General features: G+C 34.8%; 1 protein-coding gene across 4 annotated transcripts in view; it reads right to left on the reverse strand.

Annotated features, from left to right (window-relative positions):
* Window positions 1-26578, reverse strand: part of CCSER2 (coiled-coil serine rich protein 2) — a 215429-nt gene that overhangs the window by 147487 nt on the left and 41364 nt on the right. For 3 of the 4 annotated variants that reach the window (XM_063085363.1, XM_063085364.1, XM_063085365.1), the window contains exons 2-3: window positions 19708-21166; window positions 18393-18589 (exon numbers count right to left, since the gene is read on the reverse strand). In XM_063085363.1, the coding sequence (XP_062941433.1) occupies window positions 18393-18589; window positions 19708-21127 (1617 nt within the window). In that variant the 5' untranslated portion in view covers window positions 21128-21166. Of the gene's footprint in view, window positions 1-18392; window positions 18590-19707; window positions 21167-26578 lie in introns of those variants that run through there. The other variant, XM_063085366.1, reaches the window with a different exon arrangement.

Below are 26578 nucleotides of genomic sequence, written 5' to 3' on the forward strand. Positions count from 1 at the left end.
TTATTTGGGTCTTTTCTCTCTTTTTAGTCAGCCTAGCTAATGGTTTGTCTATTTTCCTTAACTTCTCAAAAAAACCATCTTTTGGTTTTGCTGATGTTTTGTATCATTTTGGGGGTATTTCATTTAATTCTGCTCTGATCTTAATTATTTCTTTCCATCTACTAATTTGGGGATTATATTTTTCTTTTTTTTTCTAGATCCTTGAGGAATATCACTAGGTTGTTTATTAGAAATCTTTCTATTCTTTTGATAAGGATTTACTGTAATAAATTTCCCTCTTAGTACTGCTTTTGCAGTATCCAACAGGTTTTGGTATGGTGTGTCTTTATTTTCATCAGTTTCAGAAATTTTTTGATTTCCTGTTGAATTTCTTCTTGCACCCATAGGTTGTTCAGGAGCATGTTATTTTATTCCTATGTATTTGTATAGTTTCCAGAGTTTCACTTGTTATTGATTGCTAGTTTTAATCCACTGTGGTCTGAAAAGGTATTTGAAGTGATTTCAATATTTTAAAATTTCTTGAGACTCGATTTGTGACCTAACATGTGGTCTATCCTGGAGACTGTTCCATGTGCTGGTAAGTAGAATGTATATTCTGTACCTATTAGATGAAATGTTCTATGGATATCTGCCAGGTCCAATTGGTCTAAAGCTTAGTTGATCTCTGTGTATTTGTTGCTTGGATGATCCGTCCACTGGTGAGAGAGGGGTGGTCAAGTCCCCTACTGTTACCATCTTGGGGTCTATCTCTTTCTTTAGGTCTAATGGTGTTTGCTTTATATATCTGGGTGCTCTGGTTTTGGGTTCATATATATTTATGATTGTTATGCCTTCAGGCCAGATAGATCTCTTTCATTATATAGTGGCATTCTTTGTCTCTTTTTGTAGTTTTTGTTTTAAAGTCTATTTTTTCTGATATAAGAATAGCTACTCCTGCTCATTTTTTGTTTCCATTTGCATGGTATAGCTTTTTTCATCCCTTCACTATTAGTCTGTATGTCTACAGGTGATGTGAGTCACTTGAAGACAACATATAGTTGGGTCTAGCTTTTTAATCCAATCCATCAGTCTGTGTATTTTGAGGTGGAGTTTAATCCATTTACATTTAGGGTTGTTATAGAGAGATACTATCTTACCACTGGCATTTTATTGCTTTCAGTTTAGATGTTTTAAATATCTTTTGTCCATTTCTCCCCCTTTTATTATTCACCTGCACAGTTTGTTGGCTTTTTGAGGTGGTAAGATTTAGTTTTTCTTTCGCATTTGCATTTTTGTTTTATCAGGGGTTTTTGTTTTTTCTTGTGTATTTGTGGTACTGATCATTGGTTTTTGGATTCTAGATGCGGGACTCCCTTCAGAATTCTCAGGGCTGATCGTGTGGTGGTGATCTCCTACAGTTTTTGTTTGCCTGTGAAATACACCATTCCTCCCTCATTTTTGAAGGACAGCCTTGCTGGGTACAGTATTCTTGGCTGGCAGCTTTTTTCTTTCAGTGTTTTGAACATATCCCATTTTCTTCTGGCTTGTAGAGTCTCTGTTGAGAAGTCTGCTGTTAGTCTGATGTGGGCTCCCTTACAGGTGACTTGATGCTTTTTTCTTGCTGTTTTTAGGATTCTTTCTTTGTCTTTGAGCTTTGCCAGTGTAACTATAATATGTGTCAGAGAAGATCTTTTTGGATTGAATCTGTTTGGGGAACTTGAGCCTCCTGGATCTAAAAGTCTATGTCTCTCTCTTTACCTGGGAAATTTTCCCTTATTATTTTGTTGAATATGTTTTCAATGCCTTTTCCATTCTCCTCTCCTTCTGGAACACCCATGATTCAGATGTTTATGCACTTACGGTTGTCTGCTAGCTCTCTTCGATTTTCCTAATTTTTTAAAAATTATTTTTTTCCTTTTCTGTCCACCTGGGTTATTTTGAAAAGACTGTCTTTAAAATCAGAAATTCTTTCTTCTGCTTGCTCTAACCTACTACTTAAGCTGTCAGTTGTGTTTTTTATTTCACTGAATGAATCCTTCAGTTCCAGGAGTTCTGCTACATTCTTTTTTAAGGTATTAATTTCTTTGTAAATTTCCTCCTTCATGTCCTGGATATTTTTTCTCATTTCATTGTGTCATATGAGCCTTCTTATATCTTACTGAGTTTCTTTAAGATTATTGCTTGGAATTCTTTTTCAGTCATTTCAAGGGTTTCCTGCTCTGTGAGATCTGGTACTTAAGAGAGAATTATTGTATTCTTTTGGTGGTGTCATGTTTTGTTTTTTTTTCATATTCTAGTATCTCTATGTTGATATCTGGTCATCAGTTATAGAAGTTGCTCTTTCAATTACTCTGGAGTGGGCTTGAGGAAAAGAGACTTCTTCCTCTTTTGGGGGGGCTCTGCTGGTGACTCCTTGTGTCACAGCAGTCAAATGAGAAGGGGGCTGCCTGCAGAGCAGCCATGGCTACTCATGACGAGCCACCCTTGCTGTGGCAGCAGCTGTGGTGGTGGCTGTGACGGACCACCCATGAGTAAGTGGTGTTTTCAGTGTGCTCTTGCATTCTGTCAGGTGGGGTAAGACTGCACATGGCTCCTGCCTGGATTTCCAGGCATGCCCCTCAGAACCTTCTTTTAAATGTCAGAATTAAGTATGTCTCCTCTCTTAACTTGGATCATTAGTTTCTGCTGAGGTAGCAACTTTCTTTCTTCATATATATACTTCTCAGGAACTTGAGTAGCAGTGGCACACAGTAGGAATTAAAAAGGTATGATGAATGAATGAATGAACTAAAAAGAGGAAATAGAGAAGTCCCTCCATATATTTTGCCTTTTCCCCTTTCTTTCATTTTCAGAATCTACTATATTTTGGTGCAGAAATGAACAAGAGGAGAAGCAGATAATCTGAATGTTTTGATTTTCTAAAAAGATATTTTCCAATAAGAATGCAAATGAATCATTTTCCAAAAGGCAGATATTTGATAGCAAACAGAAAACAGAGAATAGCAGTGTAATTGGGAGCTAATTGTTCCAAGTTTTAATTTCTCTGTATCTCTAGAGTAACTGCGTGACTTTATCTTTCTAGGCCTCAGTATCTTTATCTACGAAACAAATGGATAAGACTAAATGATCTCTATGACCTAGATTCTATGGCATCTAATTTTTCTGCATGTAAAAGACACTATGGCTTTGCTAAATAGTAAATGGCCACGTGGATAGAAGGAGGGAGGGAAGTAGTACATAAACCCTATTGTGATAACTTATATATCTAAAATGAAAATTCAGAATAAAAGTATAAATTGAAAGTTACAGAGTGTATACAGGTACAACATCCAGCAAAACAAAAGCTGAGAGACATATAAAGTAACCCCACCATCCCTTTATTTTAAATCATAGTTCAGTCACACCTAGCATGCTAAGCAGTTATGACACTCACATCTAAACAGAAACATAATAGAAATGTAGGACAATTAAAGTAATCAAAGGAGTGAAAATAGTCCATAGGAATAAGACAAAAATTTAAAAGAAAAAAAAGGATGGTTTATCCCTCAGTTGGAATGACATCTAAATCTGTAATTATTTTAAGCCGCTATCTACGTAAGGCAAACAATAATATCAAACAGATTCATTTGTCATTTACATTATTAATAAATAATGAATATGCCACTATATTCTGTAATCTACAGAGCGATAATCTAATGTTATATTTAAGAGTACTGGACACTTTTCAAGTCAGAATCATAAATCATTTTTCCTAGAAAATTAAAAATATTACATAATTGCATGCATAATATCATGCATTTTAAAAAGGGAGGAAAAAATCTAAAATCTGACAAGAACAATGTTTTCATCATCCAATATTTTCATCATCCTATTAGCTCTTAACTGCCTTCCTTAGAAAGGAGTCATCTTTAAATCTCATGTTAATTTACAGAAAATACGAATGCACACACATGTATACACAGCTACAAGTTATTTCCAATTATTATAAGACATCAAAAATTAAGAGTAAAAATATTTTGTCAACTCCAAATAATAAAAGCTGTGATTAGCTATAGTACTAACACTCGTTAGCGAAGGTCACTTGAAGAATACCCATGCCACCAGTTTAGATGAACTTAAACTGAAAAATTAGTTTGGTTAAATTGTGCTTACAATTTACTATTTTATTTTTAAATCAGACTTAAAACTTAGAGCTCTATCTGCTGATTTCCAAGAATAATTATTTTAATTAATAATAGTATTGTTTAAAAAAAAAACTTTGAAAGTATGTATCCAACTGTGTTAAGCAGAAAAATGGACCCCTCAAAGATGTCCACGACTTAATACCTGGAACCTATGAATATGTGAGGTTACATGGCAGAGAGAAATTAAGGCTGCAATTTAAAGTACAGCTGCTAATGAGATGACCTTATACTAGAATATCTAGGGTGGGCCCAATGTCCCAAGGGTCCTTAAGTGGAAGGGGGATACAGAAAAAAGGTCACAGTGATCTGATGTGATTCAACCTGCCATTGCTGGCTTTGAAGATGGAAGGGGACCAGGAACCAAGGAATGGAGGCACCCTCTGTGAGCTGGAAAGGGCAAGAAAATGGATTCTCCCCTAGAGCATCCAAAACAAACGCAGCCTTGCCTACCTTGATTTTAGTTCAGTGAGACCTATTTTAAACTTCCATGCTCCAAAATGATAAAACAATAAATTTGTGTTGTTTTAAACTACTAAATTTGTGGTAATTTGTTACAGCAACGAGAGAAAACTGATACATGACAGATTTTTAAATGTGTTTTTCATTAAATATGACTCTGATTACAAAAACAGCAACAAAAAAAAATCTGGATGCCTACCATCCTTAATAAGATTCTTTTAGATTAAAGGACAATAAGTTATTTATCTCTACAAACTCACAATAAACACATATGTGCCCTATCTTTCCGAATAAACAATATTTTTCTCCTTTGAAACAATTTTGAAATAGATGCCTCTCGAATCTTTAGGACTGAGCTGATTCCAGGATTCTTAGAAATCTTTCCAGCACAAGATACTGTGCACTTTCCTGATTGATTATGATTAAATACTTTCACATAAACTGACCATTAAGATAATCTAATTTACATTCCTGCTGTGGATTAATTGAATTGTGTCCCCCAGGGTTCATGTATTGGAAGCTTAATTCTCACTATAACTGTTGAGGGTGGGAAATTCTATTATGGTTATTCAAAGGCGGGGCCTTGAAGAGGTGATTCGATTACAGGAACATGCCCGAGTCAATGGATTAAAAATGGTGGTCATTGGCTTAGTTTGGAGGGCTTTAAAAGGACAGTGAATGAGGAGGTTGGTCTCTGTTTCTTGCTGCTCTGCCATTTTCTGCAATGTGAGAACTCTACCTGGGTCACTGTCGCCACCACCTAGACCCTCAAAAGATATGTTCCCTGAACTTTATTGCTTCCCTCCGAAACTGTAAGCAATAAATTTCGCTTTCTTTATAAATCACTCAGTTCCATGTCTTTTGTTATAAGCAACAGAAATGGACTAACAGAATTCCCTAAAAATCAGAGAAGTTTATATCAAATTTTGAATAGTGTTTGAAAAAAATGGAGCCTTTGCTCTCTGAACACTTCTAGACCCAAGCTTCCATATTAATCACATACAATAATCCAGATCTTTTAAAACTTACTATACATAGAAGCATTTTTCATAATTTTATGTCATTCATTTTGATAACAAAAAAGACACGTGTAAAGATACTGGAATATTTATACTGACCTATAATATTAAGATTAAGATGTCCAAGAACATCTCCATAAGTCCCCCTTCAAATTTATATGTAACAAGGAGAGGAGTCAGAGACTGAGCAAGGCAAGGAAGGCATACACACATAGGGGCAGCTGAAATGGAGGGTTAGAACACAGTGTGGAAAAATATCTATGCACAAGTCAGTCTAGCCTATCAGGACTTGAGCACATTGGGGTAATGATGATGTCTAAGCTCAGGGGTGCAGAGGGAAGATCAGAGACAGGGGGTTAGCCCAGTAGGGGTATGAAAGTTTGAGCAGAATACATGTGGAGAATGGTCTAATGTGGGAAATCAGAGCTTAAATAGGATAGGGTGGTTATCCATGTATGAGGGTAGCCCACTGTAGGGGTTTCAGAGCCCAAATAGGGTGAGAAAGACATCAATATGGAAGAAGAGCTGGTGGCAAAGAAGGAAATTGGTTACAAAAAGGGAAGCTGACCAAATAAGTAAATTTTTTAAGGATAATGAAAGTCAAGTAACACCATCAGAGATGGGGGTTACAGACACTGAAAGAGAGAAGACTAGAATGAATCCTGCAGTGTTGGATTGGAATTGGAGGTATTAGCATAAATTCATGGTTTTCAATATATATAAATAATGTAAAAGTAAATATTGATATACACGTGTGCACATGTATATACATATATATATCCTCTAGATCTGTCCACTGAAGATGACTGGGAGCAGTAACTTTCCAATAGCAGTAAGTATACCTAGACGACAAAACTTGGCTTTGAAACAGCATTTCCCATTAAAAAGAACCAGGGCTCTTGGAGAAATGGCTGATTCCAGGCCTAGGGCAGAAAAAGTATAAAATGAGACCAAACATCTTGTATAAGAAAGCAAGACAGTGCTCAAAGACTGATTAGACACAGAAAAAAAGGACACAGAAACCATCTGGAAGGAGCACTCACTGGCCAGGAGACTGAAGAGACTAAAGTCTACGATAAACAAAACCAGTGTGTGTGACTCTAACTTCAATCTCCTTACTACAGAAGATATTACTAGTCAAATGGAGAAGCTTGAATGAGGTCTGAGGATTGGACAATAATAAGGTATCCATGTTAATTTCATGATTTTAAAGGTTACTCCATGGTTATACAGGAGACTGTTCTTGTTTCTAAGAAAAATATACTATAGTATCTGAGGCACTAGGTAAGGGAACTTACTCTCAATTGTCTCAAGGAAGAAAAATCATTTGTACTACATGCTGTCACTTTTTAATAAACACAACTACACTGACCTCTGCATCACTTTGTAGATATCATCAATATCTATACCCCACCCTTCTCACCATCATGAGTGTAAGTGAATGGGGAAAATAATACTCCACAGTGGCCTCAGTAGAAAAGGTCATAAGGAGGCTATTAATTCACAGTGAAGGAAAAGGCAAACATGAATGACATTGAACGTTCAGACATGAATATAGTATTATAAGACCATGAACCAAAATTTCAGATTTTATTCTAAACCAAAGCAATAGAATTTAAACATAAATAATTGACAACAAACCTAATACTGATGTAGGATTTATGGTAAAACCTGGGGCAAAGGGGCATAAACATCAGAAAAAGAGAATTTACAAAAGAAAATAAAATATTTTAAATATAATTCACATCACTAGCACTTTACTTTTCTAGGTTTCTAATTTCAGAAAATCAACAGTTCTACCCTACTGTAGGAAGAAAGATGAATAAAACACATACTGGTCCTTGCCTTAAAAAGTACTTCAGTATAGGTGTGGAGATCAATATAAAGCAGTATACCAAAAGGCAAAATAAAGGGCTAAAACTAGGAGGAAGCAGCTTCGTGGAGTGGGAGCGGAGCCGGGACTCGTTTGGGATAGATATTAGGACCAACCCCTTAGCTGAAGGAACCGGGAAACACAGGGAGGGAAAGGCCTCTTTGAGAGCTCCTGGCTTCTAGCTTCTTCTCCCATGCACTGGGTGACCTCAGGCTGGTCCCTTCCACCTAGTACGTTAAAGATGATCAGAGTTCACACTGGGGCACTTTGGCCTCTCTCTGTCTGGAATACCAAGTAACACATTTAGCCTTTTATGTACTCCAGCTAAAGTCTGGAGTTAATGTGGTCCGCTGGAATCCTCTGGAGGCTACAAGATTGTGGTGGGAGCCTCTGGCTTTGGTTCCTCTTTTCACACCTTATTTTAATACTCAGTCATAGTAAACCCATCTTTACAACTTTACAAATAAACACTTTACCAATTCATTGGCCCCTTGCAACAGTCCTGAAAGATAAGCATGACTTCTATTCTTTTCGACAACATTTATGACATTTATTGAACATCTGTTAAGAACCAGGAAGTGCTAGAAAGTGCAGATAAGTGCTAAGTTTTAAAGGTCTCTCATCTCACAGAGCCAACAGTCTAGCTGGGAAAACAGAACACTGATAGTTTGGTTATAGTCTGTTAAATAAAAACTGTAGAAAGCCACTGTGTGGACTATGTTTTTGCACTAGGCCCCAAAAGACCAGACTAAAAATCAAAATAGAGTCATTCCAGCTGAAGTTCCACATCACCAAACACAAACTAAGTTGTCTAGCCTTCCAAGAAATCAAGAGAAAGAAATAACAGCCAATTTCCCAAATAAGCCAGTTTAAATCTTTAATAGGCATGGTAATATTCCTTCTGCTTTAATTATTATACTAAAAGTATAGCCTAAGAAATAAAAACAAAGGGAAAAGAAAAAATAAAAAACTAAGAGGAAGCAAAATGGTTAGTAGGGGAAGGAGTGATTAATTCTAACTGAAAGGAACAATTCATTGATTACCTACACACACTGTCAGTATTAGCCAAAAAAAAAAAAAAAAAAAAAGAAGAAGAAGAAGAAAAGAGGTGGTCTTCACAATCTAGCAGGGAGAAAGTAGAAAACCAGGGTTCGATTTAAAAGTGCTATGCTATGGGGTCTCACACTAAACAGTTAACCCTAGCGGAAGGGGAGAGAAGAAAGTTCTGAGGACAGCTTTAGAGTACGAATTAACTTTTGATAGGCAGAGGAATCATGGGAGGAGGGCTTGCTAGGCTAAAGAACAGCACAGGCAAAGGCACAGTATGGGAGCATTTAGAGAAATATAGTCTCAAATGGTCTTTGCACAGGGATGTAGACAAGGTAGTAATGGTAGGACAAAGGGCTCCTGAACACAGATACAGATTTAAAGAAGCAGCAAGATGATCTCACCAGAGTTTAATAAAAACAGTATGACAGCAGTATGAAAGACCATTAAATGGGACGAAAAACTAGCTGAACGGAAACAAGTTGCCACCATCTCTGAGATATATATATGAATACACTTTAGAAAGATTAAAACATCTATGGTCTTTCCCTTAAAGTAAAATAACCCAGGCTAAGTTAAATAACAGTGAGATGACTAATATAAAATTTAAAAGTAGTTTTAAATGTCCTAGATTTCCTTCCTCTAGAACTCAAAATAAAACCAAATAAGGCAAATAACAAACCAGATTTGATATTTTTATATTCATCTTCTATATTTTTGGACTACAGAAATTCCAAAATTCAGTACAAATAATCTAGGGAACTTAATGACCACATGTTGGGAAAAATAGGAAAATGTCAGGGCCTCTCGGGTGTTCAGAGTCTTGCCGAGCATTTGCTATAAATGTCCTCGGGTGTTCCTTGTTACTGTTTAATGAAAAGTTGTGTATGGGCACCCAAGTGTCCAGGGTTGTGGACTTAAGTATAAAAGACTAACAGCTCTGATCCACAGTGCTTCTTAGAACTCTCAGAGAAGCCACTAGTACGGTTGCTCCTAGATCTGATTAAAACCCATTCATTTTTCTATACTCACAGCTCCCAGAACCTCTTTTTTTTTTCTATTACCTAGCTCACAGACCTGCGTGTGAAGGGTTTGTAACCCAATCTGGGCAACAGACCCAAGGGGTCTGTAAGCCCTAGCTTTACACCACATAAACTGCTGATAAAAATATTATGACAATCAGCACAAATTTAAGTCTCAATAAAATCTAGCTGCATCGATTACCAAGGTAATCCAGATCTAGCTAGCTATTCCTTTAGTAAACACAGATAAAGAAACATATGAGAAAATGTGTTAGCATCATTAAAAGAGAAAGCATAACTAGTTGCTGGTATGTCAAAAACCATTCAAGCAAGTATTTCGCTCTTCCTTTTAAAGTGAAAAGGATTCTCATTTAAATGATATGGAGTTAAACCTACCTACTGTGTGAAGACAAGGTAAGGTTGATAAAACACAGTAAAATAAAGCCAGGAACTTTCTGGGATCATTTGGCCAAACACTTCTTTAGGCTTCCTATAAAAATCAATCCAAAAATAAAAGCGCTCCAAATGATGATTTAAAATTATCACTTCCTGAATATTTTAGTGTTGGGAAATCAGTCATCATGACATTGTAGTTCATTCCTCTTTAATGAGAGTTCTCATGCTGGTCACAGCACTGTGGCAATGGAAGATTCTGATTATGACTCTCTGTGCTCACAAGAGAGAAAACATTTTTACCTAATATTGTACACATACAATTATAATAATGTTTGACAGAAAAACACGGCTGTATTTCATCTTCAAAAAAGTTAAATATTTATTGAGTTCAAAAATGCTGAGTTATCCTGCATAGTCATAAAGCTGAAAATCAAGAACACCAGACTGAGAGCACAGTAATTATTAAACTAGTTCCCAACATATCAGTTTCACCTATCAGTCCAACCAATTCACTCAACTCTTCTGGAATTCATCCTAATGTGAAACAGGCGGCAGTAACTGGTCCATAGCTACTTCAAAGGATTATCATAAAAATATAAAAGATGATGAAAAAAAGATACTATCATGCAGTGAATAAAAATAACTTCATATCAGTATCTGTGTTGGGGGTCCCCAAGCCCACTCCCAGGTTAGATGATTCACTAGGAGGACTCAAAGGATTCAGCATACAGTGATATTCACAGCTATGATTTATTCCAACAAAAGGATACAAAGCAAAATAAGCAAAAAAAAATGTTTTTAAGGAAAAAAATAAAGCACATGGGGCAAAGCTGAAGCAAACCCGGTATGAGCTTCTAAGAGTCCTCTCCCAGTAGAGTTGCAAGGGATGTGCTTAATTCCTCCAGCAATGAATTGTGACAACACATGCAAAGTGTCGTCTACCATAGGTATTCCTAAGAAACTCAATGCCCAAAGTTCTTAACGCGGACTGGTCATGTGGGTACCCTCTGCCTCGCACATACCAAAATTCCAAACTCCCAGAAGGTAAGCAGGTGTTCAGCATAAATCACATTTTTTGTACATTTTAGGCACAGTGAACCTACCACTATTATCATTTAGGGGAAATTTTTTATCACTGTGCGGAACTGTTTGCTGGCCAATGGCCAAACTTTCAAGCATGTAATCTAAGGAGAGAGAATCTTAAACCTGCTATGTTAACTCTTTTCTGCATAGTACCCCAAGTACATTGTGGGGTGGATATCAACGAAGGTAAATTATTGTGCGTCATATCAACTTCAGATGGACTTAAGTCTCAAATGTAAAATAATTAAACAATTAGAAGACAATAAAGTTATAATAAATATCTAACATTTGTTGAGCTATTAATATGTTTCTGGCATTAAGTACTTTATATGTATGACCTTATTTAACCTTATTCCTAGTAATCCCATGAGGTAGTCAGAGATGATACTCAAAATATCCAACCAGTATCACAAGGGAATCACAAGGCTGTTACACCATTCAGGTATGGACTTCCTAACATCAGCCTTGGAGACAGGTACTGTTACTATCTCCACTCTAAAAAAAAGGAACAAACATAGAGAATCGGACTACATGACAGAGATAGGATTTTAACTTAGCTTGTGCAAGAGCCTGACTCTTAATCATTACGCTATAATACTTCTTAATATAAAGGTTACTTCAAAAAGTCCATGAAAGATTCGTACTATATTTTAACTCTATTTTTCCACGAACTTTCTGAAGTACCCTCCTACAAAATACCTGTATGGTTCTAGGATAGGAAGGTATGTCTTACATGTGCATGTGCACACAAACACACACACACACACACACACACACACAGGCACACGCAGTAAAAATCATATTACTAAATTTAGTTATGTCAAAATTAAAAACTATGAGTGGTAAAAAACAAAGTTAAAACGAATGCCATGATCTGTGAGAATATTATTTGCAACACATTTAAAAGGAATTAAATTCTAATCACATAAGAAACTTTTCCACATTAATAAGAAAAAGGGCAAACAACTCAATACAAAAATCAGCAAACAAGTAATTCATATAAAAAGAAACAAAATAGTCAGTGAATACATGAAAAAAATGGCAAAATTAATAATAATGTAAATGCAAATTAAAAAGACGTACAATTTCACACTCACCAGACTGGCTAAAATTTTAAAGTCAGACACAGAAAATGGGAGGAAGAGGGCCGAGCTGTGGCGCACTAGGGAGAGTGCGGCGCTGGGAGCGCAGCAACGCTCCCGCCGCGGGTTCGGATCCTATATAGGAATGGCTGGTGCACTCACTGGCTAAGTGCCGGTCACGAAAAAAGCAAAAAAAAAAAAAAAAAAAGAAAGAAAGAAAAAGAAAATGAGAGGAAGAGGAGAAGCAACAAAAATTTTCATTCACTACCTAGAAGTATGAATTGGTAGAACCATTTTAGGGAGAAATTTGGCAGCATCTAGTAAAGTTAAAGACACAAATATCCTCCAACACAGTAATGCTATTGCTAGGTTTATATCCTAAAAAAACTCTAGCATACATTGTCACAGAGAATTGAATAAGAATGTTCACTGCTGTACTGTCTAGATATTATTACTACTACTACTATTAGTGAGGAATAACTCAATGCTGATTAGTAGGGAAACAGAGAAAAAATGGTATATTCAAATAATAGATCATATAGCAGTAAAAATGAATGAACTAGACCTATAGTATAAATACATACATATCACAAAAAGAAAATTGAGTTAAAAAAAAGTTCTCAAAAAAATATATAAACATATTAAAGGTTAGTAAAAAATAAAGATGCCTACACAACATGCCTTATCACTTTATTATTTAAAGTAAGGCACATTAAAAGAAACTCACATTTACTACTAGGGTGTTTACCATTTACTACATAATAAAGCCTTCTCTTTATAAGAATTTATTCATACACAGAGGGGAAAAGAGGCTGAAAATCATTTATCTAGTTTCCACGTCAAGAAGGAAAAGAAAAAACAAATTAAGGAAAGTAGAAGTCAGGAAATAAAGCAAACAAGCAAATAGAGAAAAATTTGTAAAGCCCAAATGCAGTTCTTTGAAATGGGGAAAAAGAGAGAAAATACAGATTACCAGTACGAAAAATGAAAAAGTGGACATCACTATATGACTGTAAAGACGTTAAAAAAAGATAAGATAATCCTGAACAACTTTCGCCAAAATGACAAATTTAGATGATATGGACATATTCTCAAAAACCAACACAAGAGGAAATGTACATACACATTTTAATAAGCCAATATCTATTTTAAAAATTTAATCTGTTATTAAAAACATTCCCACAAAGAAAACACGTACAGAAGGCTGACTTTCGGTGAATTATTTTGAACACTTAAAGAAGTAACACAGACTGTACACAAAATCTTTCTAAAGGTAGAAAAATGAGACTCAACTCATTATAAAGCCAGCATGACCTTAACAGCAAAACATAACAAGACCACCAAAAAAAGAGGAAAATTACAGAGCACAACAATCTTGCTCATTAACGTAAATAAAATACCAGCAAATCTAGTCTAATAATGTTTAAAAGGATAATACATCACAACCAAGTGAATATATTCCAGGAATGGAAAAGTAGAGTTTGATATTTGAAAATCAAGCAATACAATCTACCACTCTAACAGAAAAAAAAACAAAAAAAAACATTTAGTTATCTCAACAGATGTAGAGATAGCACTTGGTAAAACTTAATATTCACTCACAACAAAAATTCAGCAAACAAAATAAAAAGGAACTTCCACAACCTGATAAAACCTCCTCTCTACCCCACCCCCAAACTTTAATGATGAAACTATTAAAGGTTTCCCTCTGAAATTCTACCACCCCTTCAATTTAACATTATGTTGGTGGTCCTAACCAGTGCAGTGGGGGCAGGGTGGAAAGACAACTTTACAAATGGTATGATTATTACTGTATATAGAGAATCTAATAGCATCCACAGGCAAATTATTAGAACTAACAAGTGAATTTACCAATGTTATTTAAAAAAACAGTTCAAGAGACAAAAATCAAGTATATTGGTATGTACAACAAAAACTTAGAAAATAAAATTTTAAAAGTTGTTCTTATAGTAGCAAAATCAAACACCTCAAAATAAATCAAACACGTGTAATGTTTTAAAGAAAAGCACAAATCATTAGTAAGAAAAATTTCTAAAGACCCAGGTAAACGGAGGAATATACCATGTTCATGAATTGGAACACTATCCTAAATGTCAATTCTCCTTAAAACTGATCTATAAATTCAATGCAATCCCATACAAAATCCTTGCAGGTCCAAATCTTTTACAGAAATTGAAAACCTCATTCTAATATTTAAATGGGATAAAAAAGACTAAGAGCTTTGGAAATCCTGGAAAAGAACAAAGCTGGGAGACTTATACTAGCAGACATGAAAACTTTTTTTTCTTTTTTTGGCAGCTAGCCCATATGAGAATCCAAACCCTTGATCTTGGTGCTACAAGGCAGCACTCTAACCAGCTTAGCTAACCAGGAAACCCATAAAAACTTATTTTAATACTACAATAATTAAAACAGTGTAGCATTGATACAGGATAGGCAGACCAATGAACTAAAAGAAACTCAAGAAATATTTATGTATGCAGTCACTGAATTATGACAAAGATGACCCCACAGTAAAGTGGAGGAATGATGACTTTTTCCAAAAAAGAAAAAAACTAATCTCACAACATACACAAAAATAAATTCCAGATGGACTGTAGACCTAAATGTAAAAGGTTAAAAATAAACAGATAAATAAACAAAGCATTTAGAAGAAAATACTGAAACATATCTTCATGACTTTAGGGTAGACAAAGATTTCACAAACAGTTCACAAACAAGTGGTTACAAACGAAAAAATGGTAAATTAGACAATATTAAAATTGGTAGATAAATTGTATCATCAAAAGACTATTAAGAGATTTAAAAGGCAACCCACACAGTGAAGGATACACAGAATAATGTGAAAGAAATGGATAAATGTTCACAAAAAAAATAAATGTTCACAAAAAAATACAGCAAAATCTTCACAACATAATTCACAATAGCCAAAACTGGAAACAACCTAAATGACCACCAACAGCATTAAATAAGTTGTGGTATTTCACACAAATGAATATGATACAAGAAGAATGAACACACTGCAACTGACAAATACGTAATACTAATGAAAAGAAGCCAGACATAAAATAGTACACGTTTATGATGCCACTTATATAGAGTTCAAAAAGAGGTGAAAATGAAACCGGTTTGAACCAGTATGTACTGGTATGTTTGCTTATTCTAACCTACTTGAATGAGATATTTTACAGAGTGCATGCATCACTGCTTCCACGTCTGCCCCAGATGACCTTCCAATGACCTTTGTTCTGCTAACAAAACAACTACAAGTGGAACCATAAGAAAGGGACCAGGAAATGAGGACCACAATTAGAAGCAAACAGTACCATAAATGGTTGCAGGAGGGACCTAAAAGAAAGGGAGACCAGGATTTCCCCAAGCCTCACCAGTCAAACTCTGCCAACTTGATACTTATTCTTTTCCTTGCTCCCTAACCCCTAAAAAACATGCCCAGACCCTGGATGGGGGAGAGAGACATGAGCTTGCATCCTGTCTCCTCGCTGGTCCATCCTGCAAGAAAGCTTTCTAAATCTCACAAAAGCCATTGTCAGAATTTGGCTTTCTGTGCACATCAGGCCGCAAGCCCATTGCTTTGTAACAAAATGAATCTATAGTGATAAAAACCAATAGTAGTTGCACCTCTGCAGAGTGAGAGAAAGATGGAAGGGAACAGGAAGGTAACATTCTGGGGTGATGGAAATATACTATACCTTAATCTGGATGACCATCAAACAAGTATATACATTTCTCAAAATTCCCAGGGCTGTTTGCAGAAGACTTGTGTGTTTTTACCGTATGTAAATCATACCTCAAAAAAAATACTGGTAGGTAGCATTTAAACACATAAATGGGAAGGATTTTAGGCCAGTGTTATGCAAAGTAGTCAGTCGACAAACTATTTGTTGAGGTCCCTGACAATACAAGGAGCTTGCTCCGGACTGTAAATCAACACACTGCTTCCTTCAAAGAGAAAGCCTTGCTATGAAAACAATGTCAGCTGAACTAAACAGTGGGTTGAGCTAAGCTGTGTTAGTAGTGACAAAGGTGATGAACATTCTAGTGAAACCTCCTTATCTTAACCTGGACTGGAATAAGCATTGATGTAAAGATCAAAAAAAGTGAGAACATGCTAAAGTTCTTTTTGGGTTAGGTTTAAGATATTAATTTGAACTACTTCAGGAAAAGAAAGAAAAAGGAAAACCAAAAAAATAAAATAAAAATAACCAATTTTAACAAAAATAGTAAGATGGCTGAGAGGAGTCCAAGTACTGCATATCAATAAATGCAAACATAGATGGTCTAAACTCACTGGTTAAAAGAAACAAATAGAATTTTTTTTAAATAAACTATTTGCTATATATCAAAAACGCTGATTGTAAAAAGGAGGGAAAATAAATAAAACTGGTAAAGTATACAGGCAATAGGATACTAACAGAGTATACAAATGAAAAAAAGACGTCTTAAAACAAAAGGCATAATTAGGATAAAGAAGATCACTAAAATAATGACCAAAAATCCAACTCACCAAAAAAACAATTACAAACAAGTACACACCTAACATAGAAAGCTTAAAATATACAAGGCAAAAAAACTGACATAACTTCAGAGTAAAAATGATAAGTCCACAATCACAGTAGATCTCAACCACTCTTCAACTTTTACCCTCAATTCTCCATCCTTTTTCAGACTTTCTGTCTTCCCCTTATATCATATCAGATGACAAAGACATAGAGACACTATCTTGTTCCAAAGCACAGAATAAGCACTTTTGTTACTTTCCATCCCATTTACACAAGCCTACTGATCAAGAAGGAAACTCGTGGATCTTAAGGACTAATGGTCAATCCGGATGCATTCTGAACTCTTACCACTACTTTATCATCAGTTAGAGGAACAGTGAACTGAAGATAGTGAACCTCTGAAAAATGTCAGGTACTACGTGGCTTATTGCTGCCACCTTCTGGACACAATGTTCACTTGCACTTCAATCATACTGATTTTAAAAAGTCCCAGTAAGAAAGCACATAAGGTCCTAAACAGTAATCTTTCCTGAACCTCCTTTATCTAATGAGACGAAGATTCTCTAAATTAAATGTGTGTCCTCTCTATGTCTGTGCAACTTAACAAGCCTCTGGTAACAATGTTTATTTTTTCTAAGTCATGGGTTTACCTGAGTACAGAAAATCACATTGCCTGAAATCCACTTGGAACTTAATATATCCACAAAGACTACCAATTTTTCCATACAACCACTGGAAAATCGTATTTTATATACGAATAATTACAGTGAGTCACTTTAAATACATCAATTACACTTTACTCATATGGCATATTATCTACATTACTGGCAATGTTTCTTAACATATGCGTGTATAAATACATGCTAAATCTTCTAACACTCACCCATACCTGGTTCCCTAACCTTCCAGGCACATGGGAAAATTACACTTCCTGTCCCCTTAGCACTTACCTGGGACCGTCTGATTAGTTCTGGTCAACGGGTTGTCAGTGGAAGCGCCACGTGCCACTTGCAGGCCGAAGCAAGTATATGCACGTGTGAGACCCTCCGGCACTCTCTTCCTCTGCCACAGTGACAAGAAGGGGCCTCAAAAGATAGCCAAGCCCCATGATCAAAGCAACTTAGATCACTAAAGATGGCTGCCTTAGAGAGACTTTCTAAGAGTAAAAAATAAACTTTTATTGTGTCAAGCAATTGAAGTTGGCTCTTGAATGTTACCTCAGCACAGTCTATCCCAGGATTTCTCAAGAGTAGCACTACTGCCACCTTAGGCTAGATAATTCATTGTTGTAGGCACTGTCCTATGCATTGTAGCATACTAAGCAGCATCCCTGGCCTCTATCTACTAGATGCCAAATCACACTCTTCAATGTGACAAACAAAAATGTTTCCAGACATTGCCTTCCTCCTTCTCTTGGAGAACCACTGACCTAGCTAAGCCTGACCAATATAGAATATGTACATATGTTTCTATGTAATGTATGATGAATATATGTGTATGAGTATGTTTAAGTCAAATGTCACCTATTCTCCACGCTTTATTATATATTAAGGTCAGATATTCTACAGGCCCTTAACAGATGTGAACTCTCATTTCTCCAACTAGGAAAGTTAATTCATAAAGTTAAAAAATTTCAATCAATATCACACGTTTCTCTATAGTAAGGTAAACAAAATATTCCAAAAGGGTATATAAATCCATACATACTATGCTGTTCATTTCGGAGGACTCGTAGCTCCCAACCGGATGGACATTTCCAATGGGTTCCAAGCCCTCTTCATCCCACATGTATGTTCCATCAGAGCTGTCAGATGGAGAAAGTTCAAATGAAGAACCAGCTCTGTAATCTGTATCTGGTGAAATCAAGTTATTCCCAGAAGTATGTTTTGTACATTCACTCCTGTCTTGAAATGATTTAAAAAGAGAGAGAAAAATTATCAATTCACAAAAATATAATTATATTTCATATTCTAAAGATATAAGCTCTAATAATTTGATATATTATACCAAAAAGTTGGCCCAAAAAAGCATTCATAGCTGTAGCATTTTCTAAATCTTAAACAATAAAAAAAATCAGGAGGCAAAATCTTCAAAATAAGCTACTGAAATGTTTTCCAATATGCAAAAAGAAAATTCATTTAGCCATTTTTCACTTCTTCAACATTTCCAAAAATGTAAATAAAGACTCACATTCCTTTAATATTTCCCAACCACTATCCAGGAAACTCCTTTCCTCTGGGTACATTATTTAACCTCAGTTACCTCCTTATAAGAAAAAAAACCTTGTTCTAGCAGTCACTTTTAGAACACCTGCTGACAATCAAAGGTTTAGGTGCACCTCTAGGCATAACCTAGTCCGTTGATTAGACCATGTGCCTATACCCAGCCTCTTCAGTTTGTTCTTTCTTCAAGCTATATGGGCACAAAAATACATTTTCTCCAGCATTTAGTGCCAGGATAACCAACTATAAGAGAAAATGTTTAACATGCCATTCTCACTTCATTCACTTAAAATAATAATATATAAAGCTCCTCTGGAAGTATAACTATAAAGATTGCTGAATAAGAAAATTTTCCTAGGATATGAAATCCATTAGATTGGACATAAGCTATATTGTCTCATTTACTCTTCTCGTATGACTTTACTCTTAACAAATATCACTGATCTGCTGCTACACTAAGGGAAGTGACAGTTTGTTTAACAGTATGCCACTGGTGGGGAGAAGTGGGAAAATAAACCATTTAGACACACTGCACATACTAAGTAGAAACAGGCCTGTGTCTGACAGCCAAAGAAGAGCAAAGATTAAGAGTGTTTTTATTGCTATTGTTTTAGATAGGGTGAAAAACAGGATAGGGAACAAAAGCTAGGAAGATAAATGTTGCCCACTCCAACTGTATCTAGATCCATCTCTCTGTGAAACTGATAGTATCTTGGAATTTACCAGAAGATAATCCTAAATGTAAGTTCGGTTCTATTATCTAGGAGAAAGCAAATAAACTTAAGGATATTAATATTTACCAGAGACACTTATATCTATCCATTCATCAGTTTTACTGAAGGATTTTTCATTTTCCTTGGGGGCATCAAATACATCCTTTGGTGGTACATTTTCATGCTTTTCTTCTTTGAGAGAAATCTCCTCTGGAGTTATTCTCGTTCTGTTAGAGTCTTCTATATCTATAAAATCATCACTAAAGTCTTCACTTAAATCATTCTTATCAGAAGATGACAAAGAAGACAAGGAAATGTCATCTACATCATCACTCAGATATCTAATTTTAGCATCATGCTTCATGGTCTGGTCGTTTTCTGCTCTATAGCTTTCATTTTCAATTAGTTCTTGGTCCTTATTTGTAACTCTGTCTTTAGCCAAAACTGTAGCATCTTCCTCTATACATGTGTCAGCAGGTGAATTTTTATTACTATCAACTGTGATTGTCCCAGAAAATGGAGGTCGGCTAGATTTCAGCAAAGAGGAATGAACCATCCTATAACCCAAAGTGGAAGTTACACCTGGGCCATTTGGTAAAGCCAGCTTCTTTCCACCAGCAGCAAAAGGCCTATTAAATCCACACCCCAAATGTTCATTCCCATTGAGTACTTCTAACTGCTGAGAATTTCTTGTTAGCATACCTGACCGCAGAGGCACTCTAATGGGTAGCTGTTGGTTCTGATAAGGCTTTGTAAGATCTACAGCTCTGTTGAAGGAATGTGATCTGGTTATAGATGAAGGTGGAAGGAATGAATTCTGAATGGAATGTGAAAAACTTTGTGACCTTACCATTTTTTCACAAGTAATAGATTTAATATTGTCTGGGGATTGTGCCAAGCTTTCTCCAGAACTGCTTCTGGTGGCACAGGAGTTTGCTCTAGGCCTTTGTATGCTACCAACAGATCGATTTCCATAAAATCCATTCAACTGCGATTTTGGAGCACTGACTGAAGAATATGAAGTCCTTCCTAATAATGTGCCTTTAGTGAATTTACCAAAATTAGATGGTCCAGAAAAAGACTTTTGGTTTAACTCCTCTGTAGATGACACAAACATAGTGGATGGCTTTGCTAACTTTGATGTGAATACAGAAACACTTTTCAAACCTCCTTTTATCCCATTTTTATCAAACATTACTTGAGTAGAAGCATGTTTTCCAGGATCAATTAATTTATCGTGTGAATTTTGAGTACTGTTAGGCTCTTCAGCATTTTGTGCGATAAATTGGTATTTATTTACTTTTCTCCAATTCAATGAATGGGATGATGGACAATCAGAGCCATTATTTTTTTTTACGTAACTTTTAAAGTTACTACTCTTGGAAGTTCCTAATAGATTAACAGGAGTCCCATTTGGCATCGGCTGCAGTGTACTTCGCACAGATTTTGTTCCATATTTTGGCAACTTGGAGCCCAAAAATGTCTTGATTTGTGTTTTTTCTTCCATGAGCTATAAGGTGCATTTGTTCTTAAAATCTGACAGAGTCTGAGGAGAAAAAAAAAGGTAGATTAAACATTCTTAAACAAGGATAATTACATAGATTATTACATAATATGAATGCAGAAAAGCCCAAAAGCAACTCATAATTCTCATAAAACTCTTAACAAATATTAAATTATTAAATGTACTAATTAAATTAATAACTTTATGCTGAAAGAAAATAAAGAATATTTTTATAAACTTGGGCTACAGATAACGACAACAAAATCCAGAAATAATAAAATTACACTACCGAATTTGTGTATAGAAAAATAATACTTCTACAATACATCTTCCAATTTCCAATCCAAATAATTTTTTTCACTTTGGGTAATATTCTTTCCTTTAAAAATAAGAACATGTGATTTGTTTTTTTAAAAATACACATGATCTTACAAAAACTGGAACACATTTTTAAAACCTTAATTACTAAAGTCATGGGAAGAATGTAAGTAAAGAATAAAATAGTACCAAAAAAAAAATACTCTTCTGGATTAAGGGTTGAGCTATTACAGTTGTCATTTTAAGTAACTATCCCAAAAGAATTTCCATATAGTAATATAAACAGACACTACTGTTAGTATCAGAGTGAGAACTACAAGTCTTAATAAAGTTGCTTCATCTATTAATCTCAATCCCTCAAATTTATTTTAAAAATAATACAACACTACAAATACAAGAAGGATCAATGCATACACAAGAGCACAACACTAGTAACAACCAGTGTCCTCTTTTTGAGTAACTGTTTAATAAATTATGACATGTCATGTGATAAGATTATAAAGATAAAATGGAAATATTAAAATGCTTGTCCTCGGCCAGCTGCCAAAAAAATAAAATTTTTTTAAATAAAATAAAAAAATAAAAATGTCCTAACATTAACAAATATAATATGGTCACTATATTATCACTGTAATTATATAAAAAGTCTGTAAAAATACAAACAAGGACAAAATGCAAATAAAAGAAAAATATATGTCCTAGAGTCTGATTTCTTATTTATGTATCTTATGACATTGTCTTTAATTTGTTAATATTTTTTAATTAAAAAAAAAAAAACTGATTCCAAGTCAACCATGGCCTAAGTATTAGTTTGTAGAGAACATAAGTGATATTATGTCAAAAGTAAATATTTAGAAAATCATGCAGACAAAGATGCTGGGGTGAAACAGAAACAGTTTGAACTAAGAACACATAAATTTTATTTTATTTTATTTTATTTTGTGACCAGCCGCACGGAGCGCACCGGCCATCCCTATGTAGGATCCGAACCCGCGGCGGGAGTGCTGCAGCGCTCCCAGCACCGCACTCTCCCGAGTGCGCCACGGGGTCGGCCCAGAACATATAAATTTTAAAACTAGTAAACAGAAAAAGATTCCATACAGTACGGTACGGCTCCTAGCCTGATTACACTGCCAGGAAGCAGTAATGAGAAAAATAGGTGAGCTAAGAAAACTTTAAAAAACTTGAAAATTTTAATAAACATCCTCTGATTTGGAAAGAAAGATCCAATTAGAAAAGACCAGAATATACATCTTGAGCACAGAAACTTCGAAACCTTGGCAGAGGCAAGAGGAGTCACCAAAATCTGCCCACTTCCAAGGCACTATGCTGAGCTGCAGGAAGGGTCTGAAGCCCACAGAAATGTACTACACCTTCAGGAGAATGTAGTGAGGCTAATGCAAAACATTTAACACAACCTAAAGAGAAAAAAGCCTGGGATCCCAGAAAAGCTCTCCCACCAATACCACCTCATACCCTTCAACTACAGAAAAGAAGACAGAGAAAAACATACACTTCTCAAAATGGGTACTGAGGGAGTGCTGTCAAAGGAAGAGACAGCTAAGATGGGAAAGGCTTTAGGGGGAATTACCAGCATTATATCAGGACAAAAGCAAAGCCTTAACCTAGTTATCCAAATTAAGCCTGAGCAAGATAAAAAGAAATGGACTTGTAACTGTATAAACAAGGAGGTGGAAAGAAGGGAAGACAATGAATATATAGCACACAAAACAAAGGAAGAATCCAGTCTGAAAGAAAACATAAAACAAGGAAAATAAGGAAATCCCTTCTTTTGTAACATTCTTTGTAACAGAGAACAACCTAATAAGGAATATATATCTAATAAAACAAAAGCTCAAAGATGAAAAGACAGAATAGTTAAATTGAAAAGAAGGTTACAAGAGCTAAGGAAACCAATTAAGAACACATAATTTGAAAAAAAAGAAAGAAAAAGAACCAAAGACTGAAAATCAAACTACTGGCATGGAAAAAAAATCTTTAAATAATCAGAGTATTGAGAAAAAAAGACAACAATATCAAAGCAATTAGATAGAAAACGAAGGACAAAGATTGAACAGAAAGATAATTAGTATCCCTGAAGTAGAATAACTAAACAAATGGAAGAGAAAAGCAGGGGGACATAATCGAAAATATCCCTAAAATAAAGAAGAAAAAAATCCATAGAAGGGAAGGAAAATATACCAAATCACAGATCTAAATACGCATCCTGGTTAAGTTAATGAAATACCAAGGATAAAGAAATAATTCTCCAGTAACACAAGCAGGGAAAAAAAAAATCACCTTGTAAAAGAAAATATTAAGACTTGCAATAAACAAAAGAAATTACCAGATATCTTTCCAAAGAAATGCTAGAGCTTCTGACAAGAAATTAACCCTACAGAAATTGTCACTGGGCTATTTCATAACACTGTAAAAACAAACGTTAACACGTAGAAAACTAATGTAATACAAATCTTGTCTACAGACATGCAAATAAATTCTGTCCAGCCGAGGTTCAACTGACTTCCCTCCACCACTCAGGAAGAAGCCAGCTTTTCATTTCTTTGAAAATTCTCTTTGATATTCCTGATCTATCAATGTCTCTGTTCTTACCATTTTCCTTTGAACCAGCTGTAACATCTGACTCCAGCCTTAATACTGAGATAATAAAACCTTTCACATGTTTTCATTTTATATCTAAATGAGAATCATGATTTTATCTTCTTCTAAAATTTATCCTTTAATAGTTTTGTCAGTCCTACAAAGATACCCAGTGGATTCACCTGACAAACTAGGGAATTACTTTGTCAAAGCTGTATAAACTCATGGGCAGCTTTAGCTCTGATATGTCTTGTCTTCCAGGACTGAATCAAGACTATTAACAGAACTTTGCTCTTTTTATTTTAATTTTCTTCTTTACCAACTTTGCGTTTTGTTTTTGTTTTTAGTTTATTTATGATCAATAAGTTATTCCCTAGTAGTGATAATAATGATTAGGAACTGGATTTTTTGGACTGCCATTTAGAGATCTCTGTGAGCAAATTAGTAGTTTATACAAATCTATTCTCTGTTGGGTGAAAGAAAAAGGAGTATTATCTCTTTTGTCTATCTATTTTGAGCTCAAATCAATTCGGAATTTCATGCCCACCAGGAAAGAGAATAGCTCTTTGATATTTGGAAAGGTGAGGTTTTGTGTTTCCTCTTTATCCGTGGCTAAAATTGCAGAATTGGAAGCTATAAAGTTCTCTCAGTGTCTACAGGACTATGTGTCTATAATTCAGAAAGGTCTTCACCTCTAGTTGTGAGTACATAATGCATTCTATCCCAGAGGGAATTAATAAATTGGATTGTAAAGTCTCTTAAAGTATCTCCATTCTGATTAGCTTACAGAAATAAACACATATAAATTGAATATTACCAAAATTCTCAGAAAAAAGGAAACTGATCTTCTAATACTTGAAATGTGGTATACTTTTAAAAATTATTCTTATAGAAACTAACTCAGAAAAGTAAGAATCAAGTTCACATAATTAAGATAAATGTCTGACAAACAAACCTAGTTCAACAATTTTGGTTTCATAAAAACAGCTCTGTCCTCTCATTTTTTATCAGTGTTAAGTATAATAAAAGCAAATATTTTTAATCAGAGTAACATTTTCCTGAAACTTATAACAGACTTACTGATCAAATAAGTGAACTTTACTCATACACAATGTTTAAGATTATGAAAATGTAAATTTGTGTTTAAATTGAGCGATTATTTTCACAAACTTCTTATTTTAACAGTAATTATGTTTTATAGTATGTCAGCTTGAAGATAATTTCCAAGATCTTTAAGGTAACTTAAAGCCTTGCACTAATATTAAATTGAATTAACTTATGGATAATCATTGGCTAGCTAGATCATTCTAAGACAGAATACTAAAACACTGATAACTAAGCATTATTTTAAGTTTACATACTTTTGCTTCTTGTTATTGTATGCTTCAGAAAGACTACATCTTTGGGACATGTAAATGAACATGTTCATTTTTTCCACTTAAAGAAATTGTATAATAAATCTCATTTTTACAAAAATAACACTAGAGAAAGAGACATCACAAAGAAGTTTGTGTGCACATACGTTTAAACAAACAAATAGTTAATAGTGGTGACCATTAAGGAAGTGAGGATTAGGGGAAGACAAGACTTCTTTTTGTCTTTAAATTATTATTGTTTGAATATTTTAAATACACCCATACTTTTGCAATTTAAAAAGTTTTAACTAGAAAACTGCATTTAAAAAATAACCATTTATTCAGCACTAAAATAAAACTCTTAACATTCCAGTCTAACAAAAAATTATTTAAAATTAAGTTTAACATCATATAAAATATACTTAAAAGATATAAAAATAGCTGTCTAAAGAACAAAAAGGACTTTTTATTTCAAGTTATTACTTCTTCAAAAATTACCATTTCAACTTCTCCAGACCACAATCTCAATTTAATATGTATTATTTATTAATCTTACCTTTAAATTTTATTCTAAATTCATCATTTTCATTCCACATTCTAGTTCATATGCTGCTCATCTATCTCTTCCTGTGCTACTACCAAGGCTTCTTACATTAACTAAATTCCAATCTCAATTCTATTCAAACCATCAAGTTATCCTCTTAGAGCACAAATCTGATCACCGTCATTCTACTGATGAAAAACCATGTGTGGACCTAGGAACAACAAAATAAAACCCCAAATTCATTGCACAGGGAGCAAGATTCCGAAACCTCTATTTGGTTTCACCCTGTCTTTACCATACATTCAAGCCAATGTGTATTATTTCCCATTCCCCAAAATCCATCCTGTACTTTCTATACTCACTAAAGTTGCAAAGATCCCCTTGAAGGACCTACCCTCAAAGTCCAAAATCACTACTATATCCACAAACCTTTCCAGTTAAAATTAATCTTACATCCTTCTGTATTCCCTTCACACCAATAATACACTTGAGCATGTCTTCTAATTGTGTGCATGTCTATTTTGACCCATAAGAAAGTAGACCTGTTGAGAGCATAAACTGAGTCCTACATACTTTGAGACCTGCTATAGGCCCACAAATTTAATAGATCCTCAACTTTTAAGTAAACTTATAATC

The sequence above is a fragment of the Cynocephalus volans genome, chromosome 2 (genome assembly GCF_027409185.1).
Source record: "Cynocephalus volans isolate mCynVol1 chromosome 2, mCynVol1.pri, whole genome shotgun sequence".
NCBI classification, from domain to species: Eukaryota; Metazoa; Chordata; class Mammalia; order Dermoptera; family Cynocephalidae; genus Cynocephalus; species Cynocephalus volans.